General features: G+C 39.8%; 1 protein-coding gene across 11 annotated transcripts in view; it reads left to right on the forward strand.

Annotated features, from left to right (window-relative positions):
- The window catches only part of LOC138743180 (prolyl 4-hydroxylase subunit alpha-2-like), a 100679-nt gene that overhangs the window by 14888 nt on the left and 65911 nt on the right, over window positions 1-19880 (forward strand). For 8 of the 11 annotated variants that reach the window (XM_069898120.1, XM_069898112.1, XM_069898114.1 and 5 more), the window contains exons 2-3: window positions 5200-5279; window positions 10360-10463. In XM_069898120.1, the coding sequence (XP_069754221.1) occupies window positions 10382-10463 (82 nt within the window). In that variant the 5' untranslated portion in view covers window positions 5200-5279; window positions 10360-10381. Of the gene's footprint in view, window positions 1-5199; window positions 5280-9639; window positions 9714-10359; window positions 10464-11766; window positions 11807-19880 lie in introns of those variants that run through there. The other 3 variants (XM_069898110.1, XM_069898117.1, XM_069898111.1) reach the window with 3 other exon arrangements.

Below are 19880 nucleotides of genomic sequence, written 5' to 3' on the forward strand. Positions count from 1 at the left end.
AAGGTTGTTATTGGAAATGTATGCACTGATTCAGCTGAGAAAATGGTTAATGCACTACACATGCTACAAAACACCTGGGAGTTATAGATGATTACTGGGAGCTTCAATCCTAAGCACTTGGCTTGTGAATATTTGGTTACGACCAGATCCCTCGCTCTTAAATGTAACTCTTGGCAAATCATATTTTCCTATGGGGCTTGTTCTATTTGAATTTTAAAATGCGCACTGGTTAAGTTCTGGAATCAGTGAGGGGGAGTGAAGTTTGATTATTAAAGTAAGTCTATGCAAGAATATGCTTATTGCTAGGACTGTAAGAACATTCCTCATGTCAAGGCATGTGTTGAAATTCAGGGAAGCAAGGGAGGGACTTGTACTGTCCCTCTTTGATGTAGTTCAATGTTTTACAATCCAGCAATTCTGAGTCTGTGGATTGGAAGTGTCACAACTACCAGTTTAGTGCTAGCCATATTCAATGATTTGCGAGCTGATTTACACCAGCTGGTCAGTTTTAATTTAGCTTGGGGATGAATGTTGATCGGGATGTCGGGATAACTCCGGATTTATTCCATCGTGGCAGTCTCCAACTAGGCGGCATCCCGATCAACCTCCAATTTCTGGAAACCACCTCTTTTCCTGCCCTCCTATCCCCACCCCCAACCTATCTTCATATTTTCCCTCAGGTCTCTGACCCCATCCCTCCTTCTCTTTTCCCCTTCCTACCTGCCCATCACCCTCCCCTTCCTCTTATTCAGTAGTGCCTTTCTCAATCATTCCCCCCCCCATTGCCTCTTGGTGCCTTTCTTCCACCTATATTCATCTATCAATTGCCTCCCTATGCTCCTCCCCCCATTACATTGGGGCTTGCCCCTAGTTCTTGCGAATCCTGATGGAGTTTCCATCGAATCGTTGACTGTCTCTGGCTTTCCCTGGATGCTGTCTGTCCTGGTGAATTCCTCCAGTTATTGGTGTTGCTCAGCAAAACTGCAGCATTAGGCTGAAAGGAATTTGTGCTCCTTCAGTAAGTGGCATCCTCCCACCATTCAGCAACCCAAGAGTTCTGTTCTGAAACAAAAAATTCTGAAATGGGGCTTAAAGTCAGAACTTGACTCCGAGGCAAGAGTGCAATGAATTGAGTCAAAGGTTAAATTTATAGCCTTTTAATACTAGAATGCATCTGCAATGGTTTCCTGCTTTTTACCATGAACCCCAAGACCATGTTGTCATGGTATCAGATTGTTCATGTTAAACCTCAAAAATCAGTTTGTGACAAACATTGCAGGAGTTGTTTGGGGTTAGTGATGTTCTGGCCCAGTAAATTTGAATTTTAGGATTGGGCAGGATGGGATTCTGTTCTGATTTTCTCTGCACTCATTGTCTCCTAATAACTCCTAACCTACTGGTAAATCTTACTGATACAGTCAAATCCCCTATTAACCAGAATTCAAGCAACTGGCAAAAACAATATTGGGGAAGAGAAAATGGTAAAAAAAATATGTAAATTTAAAATGGGTGTGCCTCCATTAGTTCTCCATTTACACAACATGAAGTCTCAAGCAACCTGAAAACTTGCTTATCTGGTATCTACCAATCTCCATAGGTACAGGATGTATTACCAATCATCCAGAATCTGACAGAGAATCATGATTAATAGGTGCTACCACTATGAATATATGTACTGTATGGGCTGGCCTTCCCCCTGAACCTGTGACTTCTCCCTCCCAGATATCCCCATAAATGCTGTTATGCCCAAACCCCTCCCTCAGTATCTACCTTGAAACCAGGCCAGCAACATGCAAGCTGAGCTGACACTTTAAGGTGATTAAAGCCTATTAATCACAATTCTCTTGTCTGAGTGTGGTTGATTGGTAGTACAATTTAATCACCTTGAAGGGCCAGTGAAGCTTGCATGTTGCTGGCCTGGTTCCAAGGCCAGTACTGAGGGAACCCTTATGGGGATATCTAGGAGGGAGGAGTCACAGGTACAGGGGGCGGGCCAGCCCATACAGTACATACATACATCTATATCAGTGATCCTCAACCTTTTCTTTCCACTCACCTACTACTTTAAGTATTCCCTATGCTATCGGTGCTCTGTGATTAGTAAGGGATTGCTTGAGGTGGTAGGTGGGTGGAAAGAAAAGGTTTGAAAAGCACTGTTTTAGTCGTACCTAATTGACTCGTGATGTGCACAGTTTCAGAACTCCAAAGGAAATGGGGCCAATGACAATTTTTCTCAAGCAAAATATTTCATTAACAATTGGGTCTGGAGCAGTGAATCTCAAGCTTCCCTTTCCACTCACATACCACCTTAAGCATGTGGTAATCCTTAAGGGATTACTTAAAGCAGCATGTGAGTGGAAATAAAAAGGTTGAGAACCACTGATCTATATAAATAGTGGTAGCACCACACCAGATACCAGGATATTTATTGTAACTGGAGCTAATGGCGTCCTTGATACTTTACCTCGCCAAGAGCTCCAAGAAAGAATCAAACATTGATCAAAGTAATTAAGCTCTAGAATTTTTTTTTATCCAGTATTTTAAAGAGTTTTCAAGATTTACATAACTTTTTATTTATTATTTATTATTACCTCTGTCACTGCGTTCTGTGTTTGGACATCTTCTGCAGTGAATAAAAGTATTTTCCCATGGTTATTGATTCATTATGCATTGAGACAAATTATATTTGTGGTTTCATTACCAAGGACAGTTGTGTAAATACCAGATTATTAACGGAATTTAAATTCTGGAGCTGCTGTGGTGAGAGTTGAACCCTGGATGCTGGATTCTGCATCCAGGCAACTTGATTCCTGATTGGAGAAATTAACCACTGAGACACAAATAGATCTGAGCAATTGCTTTGTATAATTTCTTTTCACTCCCATCCTATTTTAAGTAATCCCTATACCAATAGTGCTCTGTGATTAGTAAGGGATTGCTTAAGGTGGGATGTGGGTAGAAAGAAAAAGTTTGAAGACCACGGTTTTAATTGTACTCGTTATGTGCAGGGTTTCCTAACTCCAAAGGAAATGGGCCAGTGACAATTTTTCTCAAGCAAAATATTTCAGTAACAATTGGGTCTTGAGCTGTGATTCTCAACCTTCCCTTCCCACTCACAAACCACCTTAAGCAATCCCTTACTAATCACAGAGCACTGATGGCATAGGGATTGCTTAAGGTGGGATGTGAGTGGAAAGAAAAAGGTTGAGAACCACTGCTCTAAAGGGATTTCAGAAGTGATGCTGGCCATTGTTCAGAATGGAGTAGTTTAGTTCTTTGGCACTGATGGATTTGAACGGAACGTGTGAAGATTTGAGAGAGGAATGGTATTTTTTTTAATGTTAACATTTGGGAGGGGGGATTAGGAAATCATATGAGACTGTAATTTTAAAATACTACTCATAAATGTAATAATGTACTATAAATCTTGGAAGAAAATTAAATATTCAAAAACGAAAGGAATGGTATCTTCATTGGATGAAATACTGTACTTGTCAGAGCAAAAAGGTGGGCACAGACGAGAAACTACAAGCCTCCTTTTTCTGTTAAGGATTCTATAAATGTATTGAGTATTTAATTGTCCTGCATTCTGACAAGTCCAACACTACAGTCTTCCCCCCCATTTCCTTTACAAAAGACAGACCACCAGTGGGAGCTGCAGTTCGGCTGAGCAAAGTTCGGAATAGGCAAACATCCAGAATTCACATCATTACTCCAGCGAGTTGATTTGGCTGTGCTCTGAGATTCCTGTTCACAACTGGGAGCAGTTGAGTGCTTTTAGAGGCACACATTTTCAAAGTTTGTTTATTTAGACTAATTTGAATGTTGTAAATTCTCTGGAGGCTCCAATTTCCTCCCCCTGTTCAAAAACATACTGAGGATATAGATTAATTGGGGGTAAATCGGGCAGCACAGACTCGTTGGGCTGAAATGTCCTGTTTCTGTGCTATATGTCTAAAATAAATAAATAAAGTGAATTTTTGGGGTTTTTTTAAACGTGACCAGAAGAAATAAGTCTGTTTTAAATTGTACTGGTGGTAGGTTCTTTGTTCTACAGCTGCAGTCACTAGTGGTTGTGGGGCTCTGAACTAAATTTAAACATCAAAATATGTTCAAAGGCAATTGTAAAAGTAAATGACTGCATGCTTGGAAGTCACACTGTCTGCACTTCTATACAGAGCAAGATGACAGGGTGCGGACATAAATAGAGTTTTCCTGTTCTCCACTGCTCTTTTTAGATGGAAGAATAATATGCAGGAATTTTTAGGGGCCTGAATCAGAGACACTACCTCATGTTTTTCTCTTCTCTTGCACTAATTTATTTTTTCCCCCCCCAAATAGTGTATTTATGGAAATGTAATTTATCACAATCTTTGTACCTGTAATGCACAACACTGCTGCCGCAAAACATCGAATTTCGTGACACGTTCATGACCATAAATTCTGATTGTATTAAGACAAAAGTAGTGGCATTCTGGTCTTCTGCAACAGTTCCAGTGGTTTTCAACTGTTTTTTCTTTTCACTCGCATCCCATTTTAAGTAATCTCTATGCCATTGGTACCCCGTGATAAGGAAGGGATTGCTTAAGGTGGGATGTGAGTGGAAAGAAAAAACAGTTGAAAACCACTGGAATTGAGTGGGAAGGGAAGGTTGAGAATCACTGCTTGAGACCCAATTGTTACTGAAATATTTTGCTTGAGAAAAATTGTAATTGGCCCATTTCCTTTGGAGTTATGAAGCAGTGCCCATAACGAGTCAATTAGGTATGATTAAAACAGTAGTTTTTAAACTTTCCACCCACATAGCAGCATAAGCAATCCCTTACTGATCACAGAGCACCTATGGCATAGGGAATACTTAAAGTGGGACGTGAGTGGAAAGAAAAAGGCTGAGGACCACTGAGTTAAACAATAAATTGAACCATTTGGCACAAGGTGCCTGGAGTGGGCCTTTATAACCCACTCCTCTGCTCTTTCCCTGCAGCCTTGCGATGTCTGAGAAATTTGAGATTTTTTTTCAAAACTGGGGCAAAAAATGTTTATCTCTCCAATTTGGAATGCAATTGGCATTTCTTCTGGGCTATATCCCACACCTATGTGGAATGAGATTCATTAGGTCTAGAACCCAAATTTAGGAATTAAAGTTCAATTATTTAAGTTCAGTTTAACTTTGTCATCCGATTTTTTTTTTTTTTCCAGTACAACCCGACGACACAGTGTTCTCTGTTCAGTGGCGCAGAACAGCACAAAACACGTGCACGAACCTAACACTCATACAGGTAAATGATGCATATTCACAGTACATACAGTATATGTACATATATTAAAATAAATTTTACTAATAGTAGAGTCACAAGGAGTGGTTTCAACAGTCCATTCAATACCATTGACCATGGGAAGATGCTTTTCCTCAGCCTGGTCGTTCTGGCTCTAATCCTTTTTTTTTTCCAATGGGACTAGCATGAAGATACCATGTGTGGGATGATAGGGTCCTCCCTGATATTTTTGTGAGCCCTCTTTACTCAACGATCCCAATAAATCCCAGTGGGGGAGGTGAGAGAGGAGGGAGAATGACCTCAGTGATCTTCTCCTTCTCTCTGCTGCTTTAATTGTCCTGTGGAAATATAAAGCAAACCATGCCATCCAAAATAGTTAAATGTTATGTACAAAGATGTGAAGATCTGCTGCAAGGTAAAGGTTGCAGGTTAGTGATGATCTCCCTGGTTCTGCGTGACTGTATAGCAGAGACTCAGTAAGTGAAATACTTGATGGAAAATTGCTTGTTCACCCAATCATCGACTTCATTAGAGATCTTAGCTCAGCCTTTCTCAACCTATTTTGGTTATTGTAGGGCACTACCAGTAACCACCGAGATAAGCTGAGGAAACGATAGGCTTTAATACACAGAAGGACCTTGCTGGCCCAGATCCCAGGATAGGAATGGCTTGACCTTTATGGCCCAGGACCATGGGGGAGGAGTCATAGGGTATGAGTCATCTGTGGGCGGGCCAGCTCCATATATACAACCGACAATGATAAGTACATACAATGAGGGAAGGAAACCTATCACCACAGTTCTGCCCCCCTTAGGACTCTGCTCAAAGTTAATGGATCCCCATCCCTGTGATGCAGTCAAGTAAAAGCATGATGCTGGAGAAACTCAGCAGGTCAACCAATGTACTTTATATAGCAAAGATAAAGATGCATAACCATAGGTTCAGGCCTGAGCCCTTCATCAAGGAATACCAAGAGCTGTTAAGTTTTGTTTCTTTCAGTACTCCTCTCATACTTTTTAAAAAAAAATACGTTCTGAGAGGTGAAAACATAGTCCCTGGGAGTGGCTGTAGGACCCTGTTGCGAATGGCCGCTCTCAATGTACCAGGCAATGGTTCCATCTCACTATCAATTCCGATTCTATCATCTAGACCAGGGGTGTCAAACTCAAATTCACGGAGGACCAAAATTAAAAACTTGGACTAAGTCGAGGGCCGAACAAAATATTTATTGAAATTTTTCAACAACATCTGCATGTTTTCTCTTCTTTCAACATATGTAATGTTAAACTTTTTCTTATTAAAATAAATGTTTAATAATAGTTTTGGATAAACTCTTTCATTGTCATTGTCATTGGCCCATTTCCTTTGGAGCTCTGAAACCGTGCACATGATGAGTCAATGAGGGATGATTAAAGCAGTGGTCTTCAAACATTTTCTTTCCACCCACAGACCACCTTAAGCAATCCCTTACTAATCACAGAGCACCAATGGCACAGGGACGCGAGTGGAAAGAAAAAGGTTGAGAACTGTTGTATTGTGGTAACTCCACATCTGATTAAGTTAATTGTTAGGCAAGTGGTCAGAGAAGGACCCCCCCCCCCCCACCCCAAGAAAGGCTTAAATCACAGGAACAAAATAAGCTTCTGTCTCACTGCTCCCAATCTTACACACAGTCCTGATGTGGAATGTGGGGTCGCAGCTCCACGTTCACCCGAGTTCAGGTGCTGTCTGTGTGGAGTTTGTATGCTCTCCCCTTGTCTTGGACCAACAGGTCGGTCGCCTGATGAAGGCACCCGAACCCCCCGTTGAAATGCCGGCGTCCGGGGCGGTGGAGGAATTGGCTGAGAAGAGCGCGTTGCTCCCACCCCCCTCCCATGGTTGGAAAGGGATTAAACTGCGATCTCACGGCGCCGGGCTCATCTCCAACAAAAGGAGCGGTAGGCAGGGTCCGCCGCGCATGGAGCGAGGGAGAAGGCATCGCCAACGAGACGTTCGGTCGGGCGTCGCTGCTGAAGCGCAGACCCAGCGAGGATGGTCCCCAACTCCAGCCGCGTCTGTGTGTCCGGGAGCCGGGCGGGCTGAGTGCGGCGCTCCGATCCACGGGATTCGGGACTCTGAGATCCCTCCACACCTCCGGCATCTTCATTTTCACCTTCAGTGTGCATGCGCTATACTGGCGCGGCGGCCAGAGGGCTAACTCTAATATATATTTAATATGATCTTGCGGGCCAAATTATATCACAGGCCAAATTTGGCCTGCGGGCCAGAGTTTGACATGTGTGATCTAGACAAACAAAGTCTGCTGACGCTTTGGTTGTAGCACTTGCACCATCTCTTTTGCCTCAGTGTTTTCATCCCAATCTGTCAGTAATAAAATAACTTGGCCAAGTAAACCTGTGATGATTCCTGTGAGAAGTTCTTTCTCAACTCCCTCTACTGGGTAGATTGTCAGGCAAGTTTTTCACCTCTCTAGCTGGCTGTTGGCGCATGTTCTTAACTGTTTAAATAAATGGTGACAGAAGATGAAAGAAAGTTAATCTGTTGGGTTACACAAATAAATGTTATTAAAAGAATAAAGTACTGGAAACTGCCAACAAGTTGAGCAGTGTTTATGGAAAGAAACGGGAAACAGTCCAGAGCAAAGGACCCTCATGGGATGTGGGAAAATGAGAGCGTAGGGAAAGATTGGACAGCGTCTATGTCATGAGGGCTGTTGTAAATTTGGTCAAAAAGTAAAAGGAAATATTTGTAAAGTTCCGGAAGCTGAAATCCAGGAAAGTATTTCAGGAATGTGGTATGCACACTCAGCAGCCTGAACTCGGGGTTGCGGGCTTCCGACGAGCAGGGGACCGGCACATAGCACCAGCGTGGGAGACACCACCTTGCCGAGAAGGGCAGGAGACCAAAGCAGCAGATCAGTCAGGCTGAAGGACTGTCACTAGGCTGTGGACTGTTGGAGACAGGCTGGTGGGGACTGGGTATCTGGGCTGGGATCCGTGAGGGTGCTAATGGTCAGGTGGGCTCCTGAAGGACCTTGGGTGTCGTCAGCTTCTGGCGAGCGAGGCGGTGACTTGAATGCCTCTGGATCAGATTCATGCTGGAACAAACAGGAATCTGTGTGATTATGGAGGTTGTTACAGCGCAGAATGTAGCAGCATTGGGAACCACGGATATTCAGCCTCTGAGGTGACAACGCTGCGCTCCTCTCTCTTGTATGGATTTGAATGCTGAATGAGTGACAGCTTTTTCTATGCCTTTTAATTTAAAAAAATTAGACATGCAGCCCTTCTGACTCACAACCCTGTGCCACCAAATTAACCTACAACACCATACGTTTTGGAGGGTGGGAGGAAACCAGAGGGCCCGTAGGAAATCCACAGTCATGGAGAGAACATATAAATTCCTTACATACAGAGGTGGATTTGAAGATGATCATGTTTCACCAGCCGTGCTAACCTATAGGGCAAACAAAGGAAAACCAATTTTGTGTATAATGAAAATAAGGAATCTTAAAGCATGAAAGTTTGCATATTGTTCTATATAACAAGATGTTTTGTGAGCAATTAGATTTCAGATTTATTGTCAGAGTACATACATGACATCACATACAACCCTGAGGATCCTTTTTTTCTGTGGGCACACCAAAATCACCACTAATTGGTAGTGCAAAAATAAACTACACATCGTAAACATGTAAACAAATAAAGAACTGTAAACAGATAACAAATATAAACAAACTGTGTGATACAGAGAGAACAAAAGAAAATCAATAAAGTGCACAAATAAATGAGTCCCTGATTGAGTTTGTTGTTGAGGAGTCTGATGGTGGAGGGGTTTCAGCTGGATTTTAACAAATTTTTGGATAAATGAGGATTTCAGAGAATCTGATGTATAATCGGAGTTGTACTGTAGTTCTACAACCCTCAAAAATGTACTGGTCATCTGCACAGCATAAGGTACGGTTGAGTTGTAGCCTGGAAGCTGTGACTGATCATGAACAAAGCAAAGCCATCTAGACAATTGAGGTCACATTTGCCGTCACCGATTTCAGCCAAGATATCAGAATGCAGAATTAGCCCTTTAAGTGGCATGGTTATAGGAAGAACTGGTTGGCAGGACCTGAACTAAAAAGTTTAAAATGCTGGAAATGCTCGTAGGGACTGTGTAGCACCTGTGCAGAGAAAACACGAAGGTCTGATGAAAGATCATCAATCTGAAATGTTGACTGTTCCTCTATCCAGAAATGACTTGATGTGTGGTTCTGTATTTTCCATTTTTATTTTCAAATTCCTGTATCTGCTCCTTTCTTGCTTTTAAAATATTGGTAAAATCTTCAAGTTTGTAAATAAATGTTCTTTTCCAGATGAGTAGAACAGGCTTGAGATGCTGTTGTGCAGATGTCGACATTCAGGATTAACTTTAACTCTCAGTTGATGGGTGAGGAAATCTCATGGTCGACAAATTTTGAGTGTGGTATGATTCGTGTCATTTGGTTAAATTTTATTCCAAGATGAATATGCTAAGGGAAATAAAAATCTCTTGAGGGAAAAATCCCTGGGGACAAAGTTCTGGTTGGGAACTTAGAAGATTGGCCACAATTGTTCCCAACCAATTCTCGCTCTAACTCTGCCGTAAAGTTTGCAATGTCCCAAGGATTTTTGAAGCCACCAACTTTAATGTCTCTTCTGATTTTGAGACATTTTTCAAAAAGTATAAACACTTTTTTGTGCTGCTCATCAGATATATGGCTTTTGGTAAACAACTAAATTGGTGTGGTATCTCGCATATTGTTGGGGCTGCCGGACAATGCTCACGTTTGGCTTGCAGCAGACAAAAATTGAAGTATATAATGTATGTAACATTTTTGTGTTGTTATGTGGCAATGAAAGGAGCCTTGAAACTTGTTAAGATAGCCTGGTGTTTCTTAAAGACCTGGGAGAACTCTATCAGCAGAATTACAAGACTTGACTTGTCACCTGTCCTAGACTGAGCTGTCACTTGATCCATGTGGAAAATACTGGGTGTTTTGCCAAGCTGAACAATGATTACCTAAATAACAAAAACTGTTGTTTCATTTCTTTAGGAATCTTCTACGCATCTTGAACATGAGATACTTAGCTCTAACTCTTTTGTGGGCAAACTGTTGCTATGTGTGGCAAACACGGGCAGAATTCTTCACGTCCATAGGTAAGATGATGAAATATTCATATTTATGAGGAATTCAGTAAAGTGTTCTTGACCTGTGATATCGCTGGACATTCCTTTTTTTTTAATATTTTTTTTATTTTTCGCACTATGAACCATATCAACCAAAATATGTACAAACATTTCTCATTAAATTTAGACAGTGGTCTTTTCTCCCTTTTATTTCCCCTTTCCCTCCCTCCCCTCTACTCACCCTCCTCCAAAACCCATAAACATTCAACATATACAATACAATAAAACTATAAAATAATATCTTCACACAAAGGAAAATAAACAAGAAAAATGCATCATTATTTATTATACACTGAATCTAGTAGTTTTGTCTTATCATTTTCATTCTCATTTTAGGGGATGGAGGTCGTAGGCAAGCTCTCTCTGATATGTTCCATGTATGGTTCCCAAATTTGTTTGTACATTGTGACTATTTTTAAAAAATTATATGTTATTTTTTCCAATGGAATACATTTTTTTATTTCCATTTTCCAAGTTGATAATATACATTTGTTTGCTACTGCTAAGGCTATCATAATGAATTTTTTTGCATTTTATCCAATTTAGGCCTAATTCTCTACTTCTTATGTTACTTAAAAGAAAAATCTCTAGTTTTTTTTGGTATGTTATTTTTTATTACCATCTGATTTAGTTCTTCCCAAAACGTATTCACTTTCATACCTGCCCAAGTTGCATGTAATGTTGTTCCCATTTCCTTCTTGCAGCGAAAACATCTATCTGATAATGTTGAATCCCATTTTTTTTAATTTTTGAGGAGTGATACATACCCTGTGTAACCAATTATACTGTATCATGCGTAACCTTGTGTTTATTGTATTCTTCATAGTTCCAGAACATAACTTTTCCCATACTTCATTTTTTATTTTTATGTTTAAATCTTTTTCCCACTTCTGCTTAGATTTATAGTTTATTTCATTTTCCTTATCTTGGAGCTTAATGTACATGTTGGTTATAAATCTTTTAATTATCATTGTGTCTGTAATCACATATTCGAAGCTGCTTCCTTCAGGTAATCTCAAGCTGTTTCCCAATTTATCCTTTAAATAAGCTTTCAATTGATGATATCCAAACATTGTACCATGAGTTATTCCGTATTTGTACTTCAAGTGTTCAAATGTTAATAAATTATTTCCCAAAAAACAGTTTTCTATTCTTTTGATTCTTTTCTCTCCCATTCTCTAAAGGAAAGGTTGTCTATTGTAAAAGGGATAAGTGGATTTTGCGTCAATAGTAATTTTGGAATTTGATAATTTGTTTTTTTTTCCTTTCTAAGTGGATCTTCTTCCATGTATTAATTAAATGATGCAGTACTGGTGAGTATTGCACCAGCTTTTCATCCCACTTATGAAGTATATGTTCCAGAACCTTCTCCCCTATTTTATCTAGTTCTATCTTAGTCCAGTCTGGTTTTTCCCTTGTCTGTTAAAAATCAGATAAATACCTTAATTGTGCGGCTCTATAATAATTTCTAAAATTTGGTAACATCAAACTACCTTGGTTATACCTCTCTGTTAATTTATCTAACGCTACCCCTGGTTTCCTCCCTTTCCACAAGAATTTCCTTATTCTCTTTAGTTCATTAAAGAATTTTTCTATTAAAGGAATTGGTAACGTTTGAAATAAGTATTGTATCCTTGGGAACACATTCATTTTAATTCAGTTTACCCTCCCTATCAACGTTAGCGATAATTCTTTCCAATGTTCTAAGTCTTCGTGCAATTTCTTTATTAGTGGCTGATAATTTATTTTGTACAAGTGGCTTAAGTTATTATCTAACTTGATCCCTAGGAATCAGATTGTTTGTGTTTGCCATTTAAATGGTGATTCTTTTTTAAATTCTGTATAATCTGCGTTACTCATTGGCATCACTTCACTTTTATTTGCGTTGATCTTGTACCCCGATATTTCTCCATATTCCTTCAATTTCTTATGTAATTCTTTTATTGATATCTCTGGTTCTGTTAGGTATACTCTGATGTCATCTGCAAATAAGCTGATTTTATACTCCTCCTCCTTTATTTTTATCCCTTTTATTTTATTTTCTGTTCTTATCAGTTCTGCCAAAGGTTTTATTGCTAAGGGGAACAATGAGGGGGAGAGTGGACATCCCTGTCCAGTTGACCTACTTAATTTAAAGTGACCCGATACATATTCATTTACTGTTACCTTCGCCATACAATGCTTTAATCCAATTTATATATTTTTCTGGTAGATTAAATAAGTAATTCCACTCTACTCTCCGTCTAGAGCAACAGCCGCTGTTGGTTTCTTATTTCCTTGAACTGCGTGGATTAGATTAATAAGTTTGCAGACATTATCCGCTGTTCGTCTTTTCTTAATAAATCCAGTTTGATCTTGTTTTACTATTTTAGGTACACAATCGGCCAATCTGTTAGCTAATAATTTCGCTATTATCTTGTAGTCTGAGTTAAGTAGAGTTATTGGTCTATATGATGGTGGTGTTAATGGATCCTTCCCCGTCTTTGGTATTACTGTAATTATTTCTGTCTTGCATGAATCTGGCAAGTTTTGTGTTTCTTCTCTCTGGTTCATTACTTCCAGGAGAGGAGGAATTAATAACTCTTTAAATGTTTTATAAAATTCTATTGGAAATCCATCCTCTCCTGGTGTTTTATTGTTCGGCAGCTTTTTTAATATATCCTGTATTTCCTCTATTTCAAATGGTTTTATTAGTTTGTTTTGTTCTTCTTCTTGCAATTTTGTCAGTTCAGTTTTAGCTAGAAATTCCTCTATTTTATCATCTTTCCCCTTGTCCTCAGTTTGATACAATTGTTCATAAAATTCCTTAAAATTTTCATTAATCTCTGTTGGATTATATGTAATTTGTTTGTCCTTTTTCCTTGATGCCAGTATCGTTCTTTTAGCTTGTTCTGTTTTAAGTTATCAGGCTAATATTTTGTGTGTTTTTTCTCCCAGTTCGTAATACTTTTGCTTTGTTTTCATTATGTTCTTCTCCACCTTGTACGTTTGTAATGTTTTGTAATTAATTTTTTTGTCTGCCAATTCTCTCCTTTTCGTTATCATCCCTTTCCACTAATTCCTTTTCTGTACTTACTATGTCCCTTTCCAACTGCTCTATTTCCCGATTGTAATCCTTTTTCATCTTAGTCACATAACTTATTATCTGCCCTCTAATGAAGGCTTTCATTGCGTCCCATAATATAAATTTGTCTTTCACTGATCCTGTGTTTATTTCAAAATATGTTTTAATTTGGCGTTCAATAAACTCCCTAAATTCCTATCTTTTAAGTAGCATGGAGTTTAACCTCTATCTATATGTTCTTGGTGGGATGTCCTCCAGTTCTATTGCTAGTAATAGGGGTGAATAATCTGATAGTGGTCTAGCTTTATACTCAGTTTTCCTAACTCTCCCTTGAATATGGGCTGACAACAAAAACATATCAATCCTTGAGTAAATTTTGTGCCTACTCGAATAATATGAAAATTCCTTCTCTCTTGGGTGTTGTCTCCTCCATATATCCAGAAGTTTCATTTCCTGCATTGATTTAACCATAAATTTGGCTACTTTATTCTTTTTACTTGTCTTTTGTCCAGTTTTATCCAACATTGGGTCCAAATTAAGGTTAAAATCCCCTCCTATCAATATATTTCCTTGTGTGTCTGCAATCTTCAAAAAAATGTCCTGCATAAACGTTTGATCCTCCTCGTTAGGCGCATATATATGGAGCAAATTCCAAAATTCTGATTATATCTGACACTTTATCATTGCATACCTCCCTGCCGGTCTATTATTTCCTCCTCTGTTTTGAATGGTACATTTTTGTTAACTAATGTGGCTACACCTTTAGCTTTTGAATTATAGGATGCTGCCATTACGTGTCCTACCCAGTCTCTCTTTAGTTTGCTATGTTCCGCTTCAGTTAGATGCGTTTTCTGCATAAATGCTATATCTATTTTTTCCTTCTTCAATAAATTTAGTAGCCTCTTCCTTTTAATTTGGTGATATATTCCATTAATGTTTATAGTCATATAGTTCAACATGGCCATCTTATATCTTGCATACACCTCTTTGCCACCTCCATCCCCCTTTTCCCCATTTTCATCTCTTAGTTTTCTCTTATTACCTTAATACTGTAACCCCAAAAGTTCCCCCCCTCTCTGAGTTGCCCCATATCCCTTGCTGGGCAACCACAACTCCCCTTTTCATTTGGAATGCGATCTTGTTCGCAGCGTCAACTGATTTTGCAGTGACGGTTATTCCCCCTCTTCGCAGCCCTCTCCAGAAAACACTTTTTTTAAACAAATATAACAAAGCTCTCTTTTTTTCCTCCTTTCCCTCTCTTTTCCCTCTTTAGTTCTTTACATATACATTGTTTTTACATCTTTATATATACTTTATCTCCGTTCTTCATTCTTGTTCCATCTCTTCATCTCTTCTCCTGTCCTACAAACGTTCTGCAAATTTTTGCACTTTCTCTGGATCCGAGAACAGTCTGTTTTGCTCCCCAGGTATAAATATTTTAAGCAGGGCTGGATGTCTTATATGTATTTATAACCTTTTTTCCATAAAATCGATTTCGCTGTATTAAACTCCTTCCTCTTCTTTAAGAGTTCAAAACTTATGTCTGGGTTAAAAAAAAAAATTTTGACCCTTGTATTCCAATGGTTTATTATCTTCTCTAACTTTATTTCTTTCCCGTTCCAGTATATTTTCTCTTGTTGTATATCTCAAAAATTTTACTAAGATGGATCTTGGTTTTTGTGGTTTTCTCTTGTATATCTCAAAAATTTTACTAAGATGGATCTTGGTGCCTGTGGTTTCGGAGCTAATGCTCTGTGTGCCCTCTCGATTTCCATTTCTTCCTGCATTTCTGTCATTCCCAGGACCTTCGGGCTCCATCCTTTTATAAATTCCTTCATGTCTGTGCCTTCTTCACCCTCCTTCAGGCCCACTATTTTTATGTTGTTTCGCCTCCTATAATTTTCCAACATATCAATTTTCTGAGATAACAACTCTTGTGTCTCTTTAAATTTTTTGTCACTTTCCAATTTTTCTCTTAAGTCATTCACTTCCATTTCTACAGCCATTTCCCACTCTTCCACATTCTCTACTCTTTTCCCTATTTCTGTCATGACCAGTTCTAACCTTTGTATTTTATCTTCTGATCTTTTCATTTTCCTTTTAATTGCATTAAATTCTAATGATCACCATTCTTTTAGTAATCTCATTTGTTCTTCAAAAAAGATTTTGTCTATATTCTGTTCATCAGTTTTACCTTTTATTTCTCTCTGAAGATCTTGGTCTTCTTCTTCCTCTTCTTCTGTGTCTGTACCTGTGTTTGTATCTTCTTCTTTTCTTTGTGTCTGTGTCTCTTCTGTTTTTCATGAACTGCTTGTATCTCTTTGTCGGGCCTCTTCTTGCTGGGCCTCTTGTTGTGGGTCCTTCCCTCCTGGGCTGCTTGTCTGTTGTGCTTCCTGACATTGATCTTCTTGTCGGTCATCCCTCCGTCTATTTCCCATGTCTGTTTCATCGCTCCCTCTTCTGCTGCCTTCCTCATCCTCCAGCTGAGCACCCTGGTGTCGGGCGTCCCTCAGCTGTTCACTCTGTGGCAGCCTGCTCCTCTGCTGAGCCCCCCTCCCATCGGTATCCTCTTTCTCCTTTGATTGTGCATTGCGCACTTTTGTTTGGCTCCGAGAGCCATTTTTGTAGTCCACCGGCTGGTGAGTCGCGACTCCACAGGGCAGGCACCGACCTCGAGGGTCGGGCGCTCCTCGCCACCCCAGTGCCCTGTTCCTTCTTGCAGGTAAGTCCTTCTTCTTTCTTCTCCGGCTACTTTTCTACTTTTTTTTCCAGTTGTTTTTACTTTCTCCTTCTTGGAAGCCATCTTCTTTCTCTTCTCTGTATCTTTATCTTTTTCTTATATTTTATTTTTGTTATGCTTTGATTTTTCCTAACTTTTTTCCTATTTTCCTGGAGAGAGCAGGATATTTTTTCGTGACTGGCCACTACTCCATCACGTGACTCCTTCCTCTGGACATTCCTGTTGACTCAAACCTCCACCTCCAGCGTTTTTCATTAATATGCATTGTTTTAGTTAGCTTACACTTGGTTATTCATCAAAAGCTGCTCATGGGTCATGTCCGAGCTTTGCATCCTCTTCTGTAGAGCTTAACAGGCTCTGGAGCTCCTGCGTGCTATTTGTGAGGAAGTATGTTGAATATGGACCTTCAGTCTCGAGTATGTATCTGATTTCTGCTAACAGAGGCACTGATGAGGGTCATGGAAGCACTGGGCAGAGCACTTGGCTAACGGTAGCCCACAGCTCAATTGTATAATTGGACTATACCTCATGACTTTGGAGACAATTGTTAAAAATGCTGCACTTTCTGGATCTTCTGTGGCTTTCGGGGACAGCATTTCTTGAAAATCTGAACTTTAACTCAGCAATCTCTCCTTAATTTTAAATATTTTCACAAGCAGAGGGTTTTAATCCCTATTTAAAGTGGCCACCTGAGATACATTGACATCAGTGGTCGTGACAAGACACCTTGTAGGTTATGATCAGGCACAATATCCCATAATTAACTAATTTCACAGCCAGAAAAAACTTTACAAGGAGCAATAAATTTTGGTATCCCCCCACCCCCTAGTCCACTGGAAGTCTTAGGAACCATAGGATATATGCAGTGAGTGGTCTGAAGATTATTTGTTGTAACGGCTACTGCACCAGACCAAATTCTGAAATAATGTATTGCTTGCTATAAGATCGTTCAACTGCACGCCCATTTCAATCTTGCCCTGTTGTGTAATAGAAAGTGGAGATGAACTCTTTCTCTTCTCTCTTACCCCACCCCATTCCTTTCACAAGCCCTCCCCCCCCCCCCCCCCCCACCCATCCCCACTCCCTCCCCAATTAGTTCTTAGTAACAACGGTTCTGAAATGAAGACCAGAATCTCATCAGGGGTCCGTTTGGCAAGAAAAGTTCAAAAAAATCTGAGGTCATGCAAACTCTTTCTAAATTGATTTCAGATTCCGAGTACTAATCCTTTTGGAGATTTAAAAATAGTTAAAACTGCCGGAGCTTTTGTTATATAGATAGTTATGGTTTTCTCCAATCCCTTTTCATTTATATAATGAGTAACCGGTAGCAACCAGAAATGGATTTGTTTCATTGCTGTATTTTAACAGCCATTCAAAAGTATCAAGTTCCCAAAATCTAGGAACCTAGGGTGGAGCATCTGCTAATTAAAATTGGTTGCTTTTATAACTTAATTAATTCCCAGGATCTGGTGGTTGCTGACTGGGCCAGCATTTATTGCTGGCCCCCATTTCCCTTTGAACTGAGTGGCTGACGATGCCATTTCAAAAGCCAGTTAAAGACCTGCTGTATTGCCATAAGGCTGGGTCTCTGAGCAGCCAGATGGGACGAAGGTAGTCGCTGTTATTTCTACAGACAATCAGTCAACCAGCTTGAGTTTTTTACAGCAATCCAGTCACGTAATGGTCACCATGATTTGTATTGATTCATAATGACCACGTTGCTGCAGGAATGCCCAGCAATGTTCACTCCTGGAACCACATGGTCCAAATTCCCCTTCAGTGTTCCAAAAGTGTCCCTGCAATGTTTGAAAAGGTGGACTGAATCAGGAATGATGGAATTCTCTGCAGATGGTTTGAAAATATGTGGTCAAATTCTCGGAAATGGCTGCTACCCCTGTATTAAATTTGTGGGGTGGCGGGGGAGAGGAATTGATTTTTAATTTGCTTAATAATGAAGCTATGCCATGTTGTGCAATTGAATCAGCAGGTGGTTATATCTGGAGCTTTTAATGAGTGTGGGGGTGGGATTTGTTAATTTCATGCATCAATCAGGATAACAGTAAAATCTCTACTGCTGTTTTTCTGCATCCTACATCGGTAACCTTTACCATTCATCTGACAACCACTCATACGTTGGCCTGGACTTTTGTGCTTGTCTTGGGGGATTGGACTGGAGAGTTTTAGCTTTAAAGCAAGGTTGGACCAACTTGCATTGTTTTGTCTGGAGTGTCAGAGGCTGAGGGGAGACTGAATAGAAGTGTATAAAATTATGAGAGGTAGATGGTCAGTGTCTTTTTCTGAAAGTGGAATTGTCAAATATTAGAGGGCAGAATTGAAGACAGTGGGGGAAGGGGAGGGGAGGTTTAAAACAGGTTTGTAAAACTGGTTTTCTTTTTACACAGAGTGGTAAATGCCTTGAAAGCATGGGAGGTGGTAGAAGAAGATGCAGTACCAACATTGAAAATGCATTTAGATCTGCATGTCAACAGTCAGGGAATAGAACAGTACAGATCATATACAGCCACTTGACGCTCAATAAGATTGATTTTGCAGTTGGTGTAGATGTGGTGACCGAAGGGCTTATTTCTAGGGTGGCCATTCCAAAAGGAGGACAAGGTCATAGGTTACTATTATATATAAAACACAAAATGTGTTTGAATTTGTTTTTTTTTTGCAATAATGTTTAAATTTTTTAAAAATTTGAAACACACTGTATATGACCATGTCCTCCTGTTTGGAAATGGCCACCCTACTTATTTCTGTGCTACACTATTAAAATGTTTAAGTTTAGATCTGCAAATCCTTGAGTTCAAAGGTTGAAGCTGCCAACTGATTTACCGGTAATATCAAGGTAATACCCCTCTCTGATCAATATTTCTGTAGACTCCACTAATTATGATAAAGTATAGTGTTTTAAACATTATATTTAATTGAGATTCTTTACTGAGTAGGTTTGAAGTACACTCTGATTCATATTTAGCATAAGGTTTCCCAAATTCTGGTGAGACAGATATTGCCTAGGAAATGGTGGATCATGTATCTCAAGAATTTGAAAATTGGACGTTCGTCTTTTATCACCTGACACCTACGTTGCAGGTTTTTTTTTTCGTACTAAGGAATAATAAGAACCCTCAGCAGTTTTGATGAGGTTCCATTTCCAAATTTCATCCTGACAAGTTAAAAATGATCATGAGAGTGCTCTTCCTTTTGAAGCATTTAGTTCTGAGTGCAGACATTTTCTTTGATTACTTAGCCTGCCTGTGAATAATAAGGAGTCCACCTGGGCAACGGAGATACTTTAGGGCAAGAGGAGGATACACTGGTAGAGAATGATGTTTGGACCACAGGGTGATTTTGGGCAGCATGGTTGGTGTAACAGTTAGCGCAATGCCTTTGCAGTACCAGCGATTGGGAACGGTGTTCGAATCCCGTGCTATCTGTAAGGAGTTTGCGCATTCTCCCTGTGCCTGTGTGGGGGCTCTGGTTTTCTCCCACCATTCAAAATGTACTGGGAGTGTAGGTTAATTGGTGTAAAATGGGCAGCATGGACTCACAGGCTGAAATGGCCTGTTACAGTGCCGTA

The sequence above is a fragment of the Narcine bancroftii genome, chromosome 9 (assembly GCF_036971445.1).
Source record: "Narcine bancroftii isolate sNarBan1 chromosome 9, sNarBan1.hap1, whole genome shotgun sequence".
In the NCBI taxonomy this organism is placed as follows: Eukaryota; Metazoa; Chordata; class Chondrichthyes; order Torpediniformes; family Narcinidae; genus Narcine; species Narcine bancroftii.